Genomic DNA, 15,036 nt, shown 5'->3' with positions numbered 1-15,036 from the left:
TACATTTCAATTAATGCTTTTATTTGAGAATATTAGGTATGAGTTCTTGTTTTTAAAAAATATTTTTTTATAAAAAATATCAAATCAAGTATAGTTTTACAATGTTTCTTTGTTAAAGAAATGTCATTTAAGAGGAGGCTACCTAATATAATTTCTGGCACTGAGAGACCGGTTACGGTACTAGACACTAACCCAGCCATAATAAAGTTGAATATTGCGTGCGCTCTTTGATCGCGTTCGATCTCAAATTAAAAGTCTCAATTGACAACATTTCAAAATTTTAAGCTACTTTTTTTTTTATTTTAATGAAAACTAGATCAAAAATTACATACATTAGACTAAAAAGCCCTCATAGGAAAAAAATATGGATCAATTGAACCACCACGGGACATAATATCTAGAACCATAGCTCCATAACGCGACAGTATTACCATGACGCGATCTTGAAATTCGACGACGGTAACATTGGGGATTTGTTAATAGCTGTCTCAAAAACCTTGAAAATGACACCCATGCCGAAAAGATGTAAAAGTTTCGTCGACACCATCTTGGATTTCGGCTTTGACCTCATATTGGTAAATTGCTACCCCAAAAACCATGAAAATGACACCTGTGACGAAAATATGTCAAATTTTCGTCGGCGCCATCTTCGATTTTAGTTTTGACCTCATATTGGTTAATAGCTACCCCAAAAACCATAAAAATGACACCCGTGTCGAAAAGATGTAAAATTTTCGTTGGCGCCATCTTGGATTTTAGTTTTGACCTCATATTGGTTAATAGATACCCCAATAACCATGAAAATGACACCCATGACGAAAATATGTAAAATTTTCGTCGGCGCCGTTTTGGATTTTAGATTTGACTTCATATTAGTAACTCAGGCCCCGAAATCTCAGTGTCGTGGACCGATCGGGCCGCTCGTGGCTCAATGGGTTAATAGCTACCCCAAAAACCATGAAAATGACACCCGTGACGAAAAGATGTAAAATTTTCGTCGATGCCATCTTGGATTTTAGTTTTGACCTCATATTGGTTAATAGCTACCCCAAAAACCACCCACATTTGCAAATGTGTTTGCTACTTAGGAAGAGTTCATATTTAAAGATATAGGTAATGTGACGAATTTAATTTATTTCATTCCGACTGTTTCTCGGAATAACATACATTTACTAAGAATTGCATACAATGCCGGGTTTAATATATTGCCGGTAACATAATATTATGTATGATAATAATTATTAAAAAAGTATTTCATACATTTCTTAAAAAGCTTCGATATTGTATACAATTCATTAACTGATTATTATTCAAATTGTTGTAAAATAGTCACACTTTTTTGAGTTGGTTGAATACACTAAAATACTTATAAGGATCGTACCTACTAATAAAAGAAACAAAATGAATTTTTAAAGTTCCCAGTAATCTTCTGGAATCAATTTCAATAAAAATATAAAAAAAATAATATCAAGTATGAAGATGATCTATAAAAAGGATTGCGCTATGTTTACGTGAGCGTGATGTTCCCGCGAACCACGTTGCGACTTGCGACGTTAAATACCAAAATTTGAGTAACGCAGATTTGTGACAGCGTCCTTAAATGCCAAGAAATAGGGTTTATGTCCGAGGACCGTGGAGGCCAGGCTAAAGGGCAAGATACCCTGAAAGATGGATTGGTCGTTGCAGCCTGCGCATGCGCCGGTGACGCCTGCCTTAAAGCCTGGCCTCCACGGTCCCTCGACCTAAAGTCCATTGATTTGTTTCAATGGAGATACTAAAAAGACCTCGGCGACTTGAGAGAATGCCACAATTTGGATGAAATAACCCGAAAATTCATAGTAGCAGACGAAACCATTAAAAATGATAAAAAGGGCATTCAGACATTTAAAAGACAACTTTTTACGGTGATGTCGCACTTGCACTGAGCAACAGCGGGGTCATTTTTAAAATTTCTGGTTATTCGTTTTTCATGTATTTTTTTTTTGTTATCATCATGCTAATTCAATTTTTGCACTTACAACATTTAGATTTCAATTTTTCGATAGAAGCCTTCTGAATAATAAAATGAAATTTTCAGGGTAGCTACCTGATAGATAGAGCAAGATTTTAAAAGCCAAACGGAAGACTTTTTTTATGTGATTTTATTTTTTACGGGCCCTTGAAGTGGTGAACATACTGGGTAATTTTATCTTTCTTGGCATTTAATTCTTTTTTTAATTCCATTCACAGATCTAACGATAGTAAATGTTACCATACTGAATTTTGTGTGCTAAGCTGAAATATAGGCCATATTTCAGCTTAGCACACAAAAAAAATCAAGCATCTAGCGCAATAATTCACGTCACCATAAATGAAAATCTCATCGTACCTACTCAGCGATAGATGAAAAATTGAAAAAAAAGTCATAACTCCGAAAATACGAAAAATCGCATAACATACATGGGGTTGATTACTTGATTCGGATAGCCCTCTATTTCCTCTACCTCCCAGCTTCCGTTCAGCACTACTTTTTGGGACACCCTGTATAAGACTAAGGCGCATTTTTATTCCTCCGTATGTATGACGTGAATATATTTTTAAAATTATTATTTTAAATAATTAACAATAGTCCATTGTTTACGATTCAATAACTCGTACAGTGAAATAGTTGCATGGGGGAGTGGGGGGAGCATTCAAAGATGGCGAGTATATTTTCAAGTTTATGCCAGAAATAAAGGCCTAATACAAAAATATCGGTGTCAGGGCTTAGAATAATAATCTCTGCAATATGGCAGAACATTCTTGAATCAGCCTCTGTGTGATAAGATTTCAAATCGGTAACTTCAGTGAAAGTTGCGCCTTGCAATTTAAAACATTGTGTGGGGTCATCAAATCCACCACATACATATAGCTCACTTATTACAAACTATTGAATCATAAACAATGGACTATTGTTAATTATTTAAAATAATAATTTTAAAAATATATTCATGAGTTTTCAATCTATATTGGTTAAAAGTTAACTCAAAAATGGAGCATTTTCGTAAATTTTCTAAAAAATCTTAGAGAAAGTGTAAGAAATGTTATAGTATGCTATATATTCGTGATCTACTCAATAAGCTCTTTCATTTGATAACCCACACGGCATGTTTTAGAAATTTTTATATTTTTCTTTGTATGCCATATTTAATTACGGGGGTGGGGGAGGGGGACCACAAAACTGGTTGGCAACATCTGTCTATAGGATGTCTGGGATCTATACAATATATATCAGAAGTCTAAGTCAGAAGATAAAAGTACTTAATTAGCCTCGAACATATTTTAGGATGTCTCAGTGTCTTTACTGTTGTATATTTTATAAGAAAACTTCTTCTTTTAAATTCCGTGTAAACTACAAAGACACGAACGTCCCGCATGGAAAAAGTTGAAACACGCCTCAGGTTATTGGCTATTAAACAAACTGGACAATGAAAATCAATAAATTGTCTCGAACATATTTTAGATATTGAATAAATCTTTAATTTAAGATATTATAGCATATTGTTACTAATTTAGTTTTTTTTTAAACGAGCTCCTAAAGAATTACAGAAACAAGTCAAAATCACTCTAAAATCGATACGGACTCTTAAAAAAGGCATAATTTATGAATAAAAAATGAATCGAGCGAAAATGTTACAATTACGTAACTGTCTTGTACATCGAAAGAAAACGACCCAATAAATCATATACATATACTAAAGTTCCATTTTGATTGTAGGTATGTGTGCCTGTTTCAGAAATTTGCATTTTTATTTATGCAAATTCACATAAAATTTAGGAAGCCTCCCCTTAACAAATTAGTATTACCCGAGCAGATAGAGAATAAATAGATTTATAAATGGCGTCCGCTCAAATGTGTTCTCGCTTACTCTCTATCGCTGTAATACTGACACAGTAAAGACTGCACAAAAATTATATTAAAATAGTATTTTTATAATTTACAAAATATATAATTATAATTAAAATCAGTTAGGATTCGCTTTACGAGCTTCTTGACGCACTCCGAATTATCGTTAAATTTGTTCAGTTAAGTCCCTGTTATTTTGTTGTTTTCGATGATATTGTTGAGTTTGATTGTTATTTGTTTGCATTACATTTAATTGTTTACCAGTGTTTTAAGTTCATTATTTTTAGTATTATTGGTCAATAATATTAAAAAACAATTAATTAATTAATCAATTAATTAACAATTACTTAAGACATGTATTTTATGGGCACCGATTCCTTTACCTTTCCAAATGGAAGAACCAAACCAAAAAAAAATATTTGTGAAGTTGTTTTGCCCACCGTACCATAAGTACCCGCCGCCATTTTCAGATATATTTTCTACTAGATTTTCGCCCGCGGCTTCGCCCGCGTTTTCAAAGGAAAACCCGCATAGTTCCCGTTCCCGTGGGATTTCCGGGATAAAACCTATCCTATGTGTTAATCCAAGCTACCCTCTATATGTGTGCTAAATTTCATTGTAATAAGTTCAGTAGTTTTTACGTGAAAGAGTAACAAACATCCATACATCCATACATCCTTACAAACTTTCGCCTTTATAATAGTATTAAGATCTGCTCGCGTTATAGTCTAAGATCCCACCGCAGGATCAGTGCGTTCATCGGTTTTTTGCTGAAAACCGAATTTTTATGTATATTTATAATTAGGAGAATATATATCGACTAGGTTGCCAGTCAAAATTTGGCCGCAAGCATGTTTAATTAAATTTTTTCTAATCGATTCTAAAAAATCACGGTTGCCGCTTTTCACCTGGCCGCAAAATCTTGGCAGCCTGGTGCAAACAGGTATGATTTCGATTCATTTTTACGTTCATAACGCACATTTATGAATCATATATCAAATTAAAGCTAATTTTTTTCTATTTATTATCATATATGGTTGCCTAATTAAATCCGGCCGCAAATAAGGGTTGCCGGCTGTTAAAGATGTTGAATATTTAAGGTTGAGTGTAAACATGCTTGCGGCCAAATTTTGACTGGCAACCTAGTCGATATATATTCTCCTAATTATAAATACATATACATAAAAAATTGGGTTTTCAGCAAAAAACCGATGAACGCACTAATCCTATATGTATTTATAATTTTTATACGCCAGCAACCCTTATTTGCGGCCGGATTTAATTAGGCAACCATATATGATAATAAATAGAAAAAAAATAGCTTTAATTTGATATATGATTCATAAATGTGCGTTATGAACGTAAAAATAAATCGAAATCATACCTGTTTGCACCAGGCTGCCAAGATGTTGCGGCCAGGTGAAAAGCGGCAACCGTGATTTTTTAGAATTTTTATATCATTTGACGTGATGTAGACTACATTTTATTCAAAAAACAAGTGAACGAATTTTTTTCCCAAAAATCGATTAGAAAAATTTTAATTAAACATGCTTGCGGCCAAATTTTGACTGGCAACCTAGTCGATATATATTCTCCTGATTATAAATATACATAAAAATTCGGTTTTCAGCAAAAAACCGATGAACGCACTGATCCTGCAGCCGGATCTAGTACTATTATACAAAATCATATATCATCATCATCATCATCATCAGCCCATATACGTTCCCACTGCTGGGACACGGGCCTCCTATGAGGGTACAGGCCATAATCCACCACGCTGGCCAAGTGCGTGTTGGCGGATGACACATGTCGTTGAACTTTTTAATTCTTCGACATGTCGGTTTCCTCACAATGTTTTCCTTCACCGTTCGAGAAATAATAACACATACAAATCATTTTCAAATCATGGTTTCCTATTTATGATAAAAGATTGTAGGTTATCGTTATATTGATTATATATACCAATCACCATCAGGTTCATTGGTCGCAAATTCTTGCAAAAACTTGGTTTAGTGTCAATAATTATGCCTACTCTCTCTTTTTTATATCTAAAGAGAAATATTAAATATTGAAACTGTTTTATTAATTTTAGGAACTATTAAATGAGATATTAAAGATATTTTAATTCGATGATGATATAGTGAAATAAAATTTACTAACACTATTTACGAATAGTCTTTGTATTATATTCTTGTCATATTATAATAGATGCTCAAAGAAAGTCAAAGTTTGTATACAACAATAAAATGGTTAGAACTATTAATTATTGAATGAAGACTGCAAACAAAATAGCATTACAAATCAGCATAATCGGTTTCGGGATTGGAGCCGGTAAGCTCAATTCATCAGCTGATGAATAAACAAATATACAAAACACTTACAAAAAAGACACTTACCTTTTTAAGGTTATACATATTTAAGAATAAAAAATAAAATAATGACTTACCCCAACACACAGCATGATGGTCGTGGAATGTAGAGAGCACACAAACAACAGTTCTCAGTTGACACAAATACAGGCTTAAGTCCTTAACTTAAATTCAGATTACAACTCTATACAAACATAACTGACACATAAATGTACAATGTGTTAAAAGTCTCATGATACAAATAGGTTACCTCCGAACTTACTTATAATTATTATATTAAATAAATATACAATTATATGGGAACCTACAACCAACTATTTATACAGTAATTTATGTTGACAAAAGCTTTTAAAGTAATTTTCTTTTACAAAAGTAGAAGTCTTGACAAAACTAATATTAGAAGTCTGTTTAAAGTTTACTTAATATTAGAATACCTATTTCTCTGTTAAATATTTAATGTTTACTAAAAATTAAACATAAAGAGGAAAACATAATCTTGCTTTGATTGTAAGAATATAAGTTTTGTACCTACATGGCGACAACTCACAACTCACATTAACAGTTCTCTGTATCACTTTTACTTTAACAATAAGTCTTATTGAAAATGCATTTCATAAGTTTGAATTTCATAAGAATCAGAATTGACAATTAAAACAAATTATGTCCAACTGCATTTTGTAGAAATCTCAAATCTACGCCATATTTGCAAACCTCAGGTGGTTGCCACATCTAAAATTTGTAAAAAGAAATTTATCTCATATCTGTCATTCACCAATTTTCCAAAATTAATTATAATAAGAAAGAAGCGAATGGAATAAAAATTCTGCTATTTTTTTCTATCAAAGTACAAATCTGATTAAATATACATTTTAGGAATCGAATGAATTCACAATGTCAAAAGAGTAAGTATTATAATCGATTCGAGTACAACACTATGAACATATTCAGCTGCAGCTAAATTATACGTTGTTTCTAATAATTTCTAGATCCTACTATAATATTATGTGTATCTCACTTCCATAATACTCGGATGCGTCTTTCCAAACTATACAAGGCCAGTACGCAACGGTGTGAAACTAATCACGTGTAGTTTGGAAATGACTTTTTTACAAAGTTCTTCCAATCTATACAACAGCAGTACGCAAATACTCGTGTATACTTTGTAGTGAAGTAAGTAAGAATAGCGCTCCAAAATATACAGCGCCAGTACGCATGCGGACTAATCGTGTATGTTTCGGAGTAAGGGCGCGTTCCCACCGTGTCGTGACGACAGATAATCGTGTAGTTTTAAGTGTCGTGGCTTATATGTTTAAATGGAGGTGTTCACATTTAGAACGACACAATTTACTGTCGTCTACGACAGTTTTTGCAGTGACGACTGCAAGGCAAGCACGACAGTCGTAAAACGATAAAAAATCGTGGACGGCAACTCTATGACGTCCATTGAACTCAGGAGAGTAAACGCACTAGTAATCACCAAGCGAACGCAGAGGCGACTAGATTTGTAGCTTGCTGATGATGTGTAAACGAAAAAGCGACTGCCAGGAAACGATAAAATGTCGTGGCGATCCAATGGGAACAGCTAGATACGACAGTCGCTAAACGATAAAAAATATTGACGACAAACAATCGTAATAATGGGAACAGGTAGAGACGACAGTCGTCGAACGATAAATTAGTCGTTACGACATAGTGGGAACGCGCCCTAAGCGCGGCGTCTTTAAATTTATCGCGCTCGTATATTATTGTATTGCTGTTTTGAAATCTATTATTAAAATTCATGTGTCCTTGTGTATGTAATGTTACGTACTGATCGTATATTTTTTGTATCGAGGATGCTTGTGTCTTCGTTCCCGACAATAGTGCTAACATGCAAGAATCTAATAAGTCCAGAAGAAGACGGTTGCGAAGCAACGGAGAACACATAAATCTAACTCCTATTTATGTGTAGTTAAAAAAACACGAACCTAACCTAACCCAACCTAACCCTTATATCTGTTACCTATTTATTTTTCTAAGCTCACTTAATAATATTTTTATTTCATATTTTACTGAATCAATCAAGAAGAATAAAAGTAGATAGATATAGCTGTACAAGTCTTTGATTGCCTATATATTATTTCGCTCAAGCGTAAGTGGTGTAGTAGCTATATTTAGTTATATTTTGCGTACTGATCGTGTATAGTTTGGAACGAAGAAGCAAGCATCCGCGTTACAAAGTATACACGATCAGTACGCAAAATTCGTGTATAATTTGTAATAACAAACTTAAAAACAGCATTACAAAGTATACACTAGCAGTTTCCTATGGTTGCGTTCTGGCTATGTATAGTTTGGAAATACGCTACTCGGATACCATCATAAGGAAGGTAGTACCCGGTCCTTTGGAAGGCTTACGTGGGGACACAGATCCAACACGCAGAGGCCCTTTAGAGAACTTTACTGTGTTATGGGACATCAGCCGCAGCCTGTCCATAACTGCACTATAGAGATACAGCCATGGGCAGTCCGCGGCCGATGTAGGATTATTGCAAAGTATGGGAATTACAAATCTGGGCTATGGAAGGGGATGTTAGATGGACTGGTATATTGGGTCTATGGGGACTATGGACGTCTGCCTTTTCAATATTAAAAAATTGAAAATAATGGCAGACAGTGACTCGCCAGTTCGGTCGATGGGCTCCCAAAAAAGTTGCCGAAAATGGCAACAAGGGGGCAACACCAGCTGCCCATCATTCAGCTAAGGGTGTTGAGAGGTGCGGCACCGGTTTCACCATCGCGGGCCCGCGGGCCTGGAGCGGGTTTCCCCGCCATTACGCCATTAGACACTTCCACCCCCGAGCATATAGCTCTAGCGGCTCCACTCTGGTCAGCCAACAAAGGCAAGCCAGAGGTGGGGGATCCTGAACCTCGTCATTGTTCACTCCGAACTGCCACTGGGACAGTCCAGAAGTGAGGACAGGCGCCTCCCCCGGGAGCGCTCGGTTCCCGCGGGGTCGCTACTCCCCGACACCTCACCACAAGGTGCCCTGCGGGGTGACTGACTTCACGGTTGGGATATCTATTGTAGATATGCCACTCGGAGGCGATGGGGTATAATATAATATAATATAATATATGTAATAAATAATCTATACTAATATTATAAAGAGGAAAGGTTTGTAATTATGTATGTATGTATGTATGTATGGTTTTCACGCATAATCTACTGGACCGATTTCAAAAATTCTTTCACCATTAGAAAGCTGCATCTTCACTGAGCAACATAGGCTATATTGCATTTTGAAAAAAAATAGATATCCTTACCAAAAATGCAATAATGTAACCCAAGGTGTAAAAAATTCCTGAATAAAACTTCTGTCATCGCGTGCGCTGCGGAATCTATTGAAGATAGAACAAAAAAATGTTCTACGGTATTATAGAATGGATCAATATCTACAAGAGAGTCCGCGGTACCATATGTCCATCTTCAGTTGTTATGTTACTACAACAACTTTTTTACGTTTTCAAAGTAAATAGAAGTGCCGACAGTAATCAAACCATGTTATCCATACACATATATTAATCCTTATCCCATTAAATGATGTTTTATTATAGACTGTTTCAATACCAGCAAAATACTTTTTAAATGAAAAAAATTGGATATTCCATTCAAAAGATATAACGAATTTTTAATAGTGTCAATCTACAGAAAATAGTTACTGTTCAATACAATGAGCAGGCCGTAGTGCGGGACGGGGTAAACTGTAAAGGTGATTTTCATGTGATTAAAAATTAAACCTATAAGTCCGACCTATAGTAGCGTAGACAGAGAAACCAATAGACACCGGCAATGCATGTCGCAGAAAGAGATAAAAAAGAATACGTCACAATATTTAGGGTTACCGTGTGAGGGAAAATTTACCCCACAATTTGTAAGATACAAATCTCTCAATATCATTATTCACATAACATATTAAGTGGATCATAATGAGATATCCACATTATGTAGGTACATACTTACATGTCTATACTAATATTATAAAGAGGAAAGGTTTGTAATTATGTATGTATGTATGGTTTCACGCATAAACTACTGGACCGATTTCAAAAATTCTTTCACCATTAGAAAGCTGCATCTTCACTGAGCAACATAGGCTATATTGCATTTTCAAAAAAATTAGAGATCCTTACCAAAAATGCAATAATGTATCCTTAATAAAAATTCTGTCATCGCGTGCGCTGCGGAATCTATTGAAAATAGAAAAAAAAATGTTCTAGGGTATTATGGAATGGATCAATATCTACAAGAAAGTCCGCGATATTCCATTCAAAAGATATAACGAATTTTTAAAAGTGTCAATTTACAGAAAATAGTATGGATACTGTTTAATACAATGAGGAGGCGTAGTGCGGGACGGGGTGAAGGTGAGGAGGGAAGGGATATTCGCAGGAACTACTTTTATTCCGATTTGAAAAATTCTTTCAGTGTTAGATAGCCCATTGATCGAGGAAGGCTATAGTAGGCTATATTGTACCATAACACTTAGACCAACAGGAGTGGAGCCACGCGGGTGAAACCGCGGAGCGCAGCTAGTATTATTATAAATACGAAAGTTTGTGAGGATGTGTGTGTGTTTGTTACTTTTTCACGCAAATACTACTGAACCGATTACAATGAAATGTAGCACACTTAAAGAGGGTAACTTGGATTAACACTTATGATAGGTTTTATCCCAGAAATCCCACGGGAACGGAACTATGCGGGTTTTCCTTTGAAAACGCGGGCGAAGCCGCGGGCGGAAATCTAGTATTTTTATAAATTGTCATATTTTTATCGTGAATTTTTATCATTACGTCTTGAACGAAATTTTATTAAATACTAGCGGTTCGCCCCGGCTTCGCCTGTGGTACCTACATGTTTAAACTATCCTATCTCTCAATTCGGATCGAACTGCACATGGTGTGCGAATTTTATTAGAATCGGTTAAGTGGTTTAGGAGTCCATTGAGGACAAACATTGTGACACGAGATTTATATATATTAAGATATACATAAGATTAATTTAATTCATTTCATGCTTTAGAGTTTAGTCGAACCAAATATAGGTACTGTCACTTGTGAGCCTACTAATGACTTAAGCTTGCCAAGCACCAACTTGGCAAGTTAGGTGTGAAAGGGATAAAAAAACATACAGGCGTCATTCAAGGTCATATTTTCTTGTTACAAGTTAATGTTCATACTGAAATCTCCAGTGTATTAGATATAAGCTTCTTGCTATCAACATACTATTAAAAAAAGATTGACAACTTTAATTTGACGTTCAGCAAAACTATCGAGAACTGTTCTGTGATCGAGAAAGACGAATGCGGAAAATCGATATTAGGCGCTAAGGAATATCGGTTATCCTAATATTTTTTTTTAAATTCTATGTATAATGTTTTTTTAGTAACACATGCTTCAATAATTCCTATAATTTAATAGAACTTTAAATTATATTTTTGTTTTTGCATAAATCAATTATGGGCATCTTTCGATTCCTGAACGTCAAATAAAGTACATCCCTAGTCCCTCAAATCAATACACGTATTGTCCTCTCAAGCGGTGCGTAGTTTTCAGATGTACTGTAAATAAAAAGATCAGTCGCATCGCTATTTTCACTCGCGCTTCATCCGGTGTGTGTTATAAAAATCACGCTCTATATCTATATGATGTATTGTGATAAATCATTGTAATAACTGAAGACTTTACGTGTTAAGGGTTTGTGTGAATTCAGTTTCCGTTTTCATTATGTTTTGTTTTTTTATTTATTTTGTTCAGGAATTTGCGTTTTGAGTTATTGATTATTTGTAGACAATATCATGGACGAATTCGAAGCCTTCAAAGAGTTTTTATTAGAATGTGAACTGCAACAATATTACGATTTATTCAGGTAAAGACAGTACCTACTTTGCTGGTGATGCGATTTTCAATATATTGTATTGACATTTTTGTACAAAATGATGTATTATGTTATGACGCGACCATGTTTCTAAAAGTTATGCTGCAATGCGAATATTGTATGTATCTATATTAACGTGTTCTATGTAATATGTTATTGTGTGTGCTACACAATTTTCAAAGAATATGTACAATTCTTGTATTACGCTTTATTGTATTTGTGTCACCATATTTTTACAGAGATATATTAAAAATTACTAAAATATCACAACTTAAGTTTGTTGTGATTGAAGATTTGGCTCAAATTGGCTTATCAAAGCCTGAACAAAGAAGGTATAAAAAAATTTACAGCAAATATTTTCCGAACAACTATGTGGCTAAGATCAAAAAACTTCTAGGTACAAAAAAACAAGAAGCAGTAAGTAACACCATGTATTGTCAATTATTGAAAAATGGGTATTTCTTTAGAAATTTGCGGCACGAATTAAGGGGGGGGAGGGAGGTAAGGGGAGATCCCCTATAAAGTGGGGTGCGGAAACCCCCCCTTCTATTTTTTTTTAATTTTTTTTTGAGATTATATTTAATCCGTCAGTCCTCGGATCACAGACACAATAGAAAATCTATTGTGTCTCGGCCCGATCGGGCCGCTCGGTGGTCAATGGGTTATATGTAGTTAGAAATATATCGAAGATTATGGGCTTTCTTGACTGCTCCGGCGCTGCAGAACGTGGCGCTTGCCTCCATGTACCTCGTTTGCAGGAGTCTTCACTCGCCTTCGTAGCTTCGGCTTTTTGGTCGCCTTTGGCGACCAGCCTCAGCCACTCCGACTCGCTTGACTCTGCCTGCTCCTCAGCACACGCGGGCGCCACGCTCCTCCGCGCCTCCGACTTTTTTAATACACTCTAATGTATGAAAGACAAGTACTACGTGGAATCGAGGTGGACAGATTCGGTTCTGTGATTAACAATTTGTGTGCAATATACATACAATAAAAACATTTTTTTAAATAATTATTTATTCAAATTTTGTATACATGTTTGATACAATTTACAATGGCAATGAATGGATCCATTTTATTTTTTCCACCCAGCGTCTCCACAGTCATATTCTATAATATTATCACCGAAGTTTGCTGGGTGGTTATAGTTATCTTTTTTAAAAAATCTTTTTACAACATGCCACTGGGACTCAAATGGGTCAGGGGCAACAAATGGGTTGTCTGGGTCTGAGTGATTAACTTTTTCATGAACATACCGATATTGCCCCAAACAATCATATGCTCGCCAATAATCCGTATGAATTGTTGTCCCCTCAGCAACATGCTTTTGAATGAACTATGGTTTTTAATATGTACATTAAGACATTTGTTATCTCTTTCAAACACAATTCTTGTAGTTTTGTCAATGTAACTCAAACAATTTTGAACATAATCTCAAAAATTAAAAAAAAGATTTCTCTGTAATTACGCGTTTCCGTACGAAAAGCCGCTAATGTATGTTTCGGGGCATCATTATCGATCGATAAAAATTAAAATCGCGCGAAAATTCGTGCCGCACGTTTCTAAAGTCAACCCGAAAAATGTATAAAGAATTTAATTTACCCATCATCTCATCCTAATTTTTGTTTTTTAGGTAAATCTTGCAAATATGGGGTTAAATTCGGATAATCAGTTTCCAGAATTTTCTGAGAGCAATGTTAAAACATCTCCTAAACATATAATAGCTATTGAAGATATCTCGATAAACAAAGAACTGGGCATGGGCCAGTTTGGTGTTGTGCAGCAAGGGACGTGGGCGACAGGAAATCAACGGGTAAGTAGAGTAGGTTTTTTTAACAGGACAATATAATAATATATTATGTTTATAGAAATAGATTTGGGGCCATTTGGTGTCGTGCATCAAGGGATGTGGTCAGTAAGAAAACGACAAAAATGCTTTATTTGTATTTTTTTTTGTAAATTTTGTATGTCACACAAGCAGTCTCAACAACATTGCATAGTTACAATAACTTTACTTAAGGTAGGACCGTAGGAGGTAGAACTTTCTTCTTTTCTTTTCTTTCTTTCTTCCGTTCTACTACTAAGCAACAGGTAGCCCACATGTTGCCTGTTGCTTGCTCTGCCATCAAAAAACTGACATTAGTAATGGACAATGGACATCCAACAATTTTTATACGTGGGCCACACTGAAAGATTTGCGTAACTAATAAATAAAACAATTTATTTGTCTGATATTATATTTACTACTTTTTAAAGTATTCTCCGTTACATTTAAAACACTTTTTCATCCGTTCAAACCATTTCTGGAAACATGAGGACCATTGGTTCGAGGGTATGTTTTCTGCGTGCTGTTTGAAAGCAACCACGGCCTCTTATGGCCACGTAAATGTCGAACCACTCATTGAATCATAGATTTTTGGGAAAAGGAAGAAATCGCAAGGTGCTAGGTTGGGACTGCATGAGTCACGTTCTCTATGTTTTCAGAAGCCAAAAATGACTTTGTTTTGTTCGCGGTGTGCGCCGAAGCACTGTCGTGGTGTAACAAGATGCGACTTCTAGGTCGCTTTTCTCTTATTTTTTCTAAGACATTGGGCAAACAAATAGTGGTGTACCACTCGGCATTAACAGTCTTTTGTTACTCAAGTGGGATAGTGCAGACAGGATTCGTCTTAGAGAAAAATAATGCAATCAATTGTTTGCCGACCTTTCTCGCCTGCCTCAATTTGGTTGGTTTGCTGTCACTTTCAAACACCCACAAAGAATATTGGTGTTTTCTTTCTGGAATATAACCATGTATTCATATTTCTTATCCTGTCACGATATTATTATACACGGCATTAGAATGTCCGTAATTGTACTTTAATAGCATTTCTTAACACCAA

General features: G+C 35.2%; 2 protein-coding genes and 1 long non-coding RNA gene across 10 annotated transcripts in view; 1 reads left to right on the top strand and 2 right to left on the bottom strand.

Moving 5' to 3' along the window:
- Positions 1 to 6,943, bottom strand: part of Nca (neurocalcin homolog) — an 83,586-nt gene extending 76,643 nt beyond the window's left edge. The window contains exon 1 of one of the 3 annotated variants that reach the window (XM_089698387.1): positions 6,766 to 6,943. The gene's annotated coding sequence lies outside the window, so the exon portion shown is untranslated. The remainder of the gene's footprint in view (positions 1 to 6,765) is intronic. The other 2 variants (XM_089698378.1, XM_089698396.1) reach the window with 2 other exon arrangements.
- LOC149491327 (uncharacterized) overlaps positions 1 to 15,036 on the bottom strand; it is a 149,394-nt gene that overhangs the window by 83,674 nt on the left and 50,684 nt on the right. The gene's annotated exons all lie outside the window — the stretch shown is intronic.
- Ack-like (activated Cdc42 kinase-like) overlaps positions 11,797 to 15,036 on the top strand; it is a 47,545-nt gene continuing 44,305 nt past the window's right edge. For 5 of the 6 annotated variants that reach the window (XR_016315847.1, XR_016315845.1, XM_089697119.1 and 2 more), the window contains exons 1-3: positions 11,885 to 12,148; positions 12,397 to 12,574; positions 13,788 to 13,967. Coding sequence is in view for 4 of the 6 variants with exons in the window: in XM_089697119.1 (XP_089553245.1) it covers positions 12,078 to 12,148; positions 12,397 to 12,574; positions 13,788 to 13,967 (429 nt within the window). In the remaining 2 variants the exon portion in view is untranslated. Of the gene's footprint in view, positions 11,821 to 11,884; positions 12,149 to 12,396; positions 12,575 to 13,787; positions 13,968 to 15,036 lie in introns of those variants that run through there. The other variant, XM_089697096.1, reaches the window with a different exon arrangement.

The sequence above is a fragment of the Colias philodice genome, chromosome 1 (genome assembly GCF_061535455.1).
Source record: "Colias philodice isolate Cphi_HAF_F1 chromosome 1, ilColPhil1 Martin Lab GWU primary, whole genome shotgun sequence".
Taxonomy (NCBI): Eukaryota; Metazoa; Arthropoda; class Insecta; order Lepidoptera; family Pieridae; genus Colias; species Colias philodice.
Note: the sequence above shows the minus strand (reverse complement) of the source record. Positions and strands in the feature narration are given on the sequence as shown.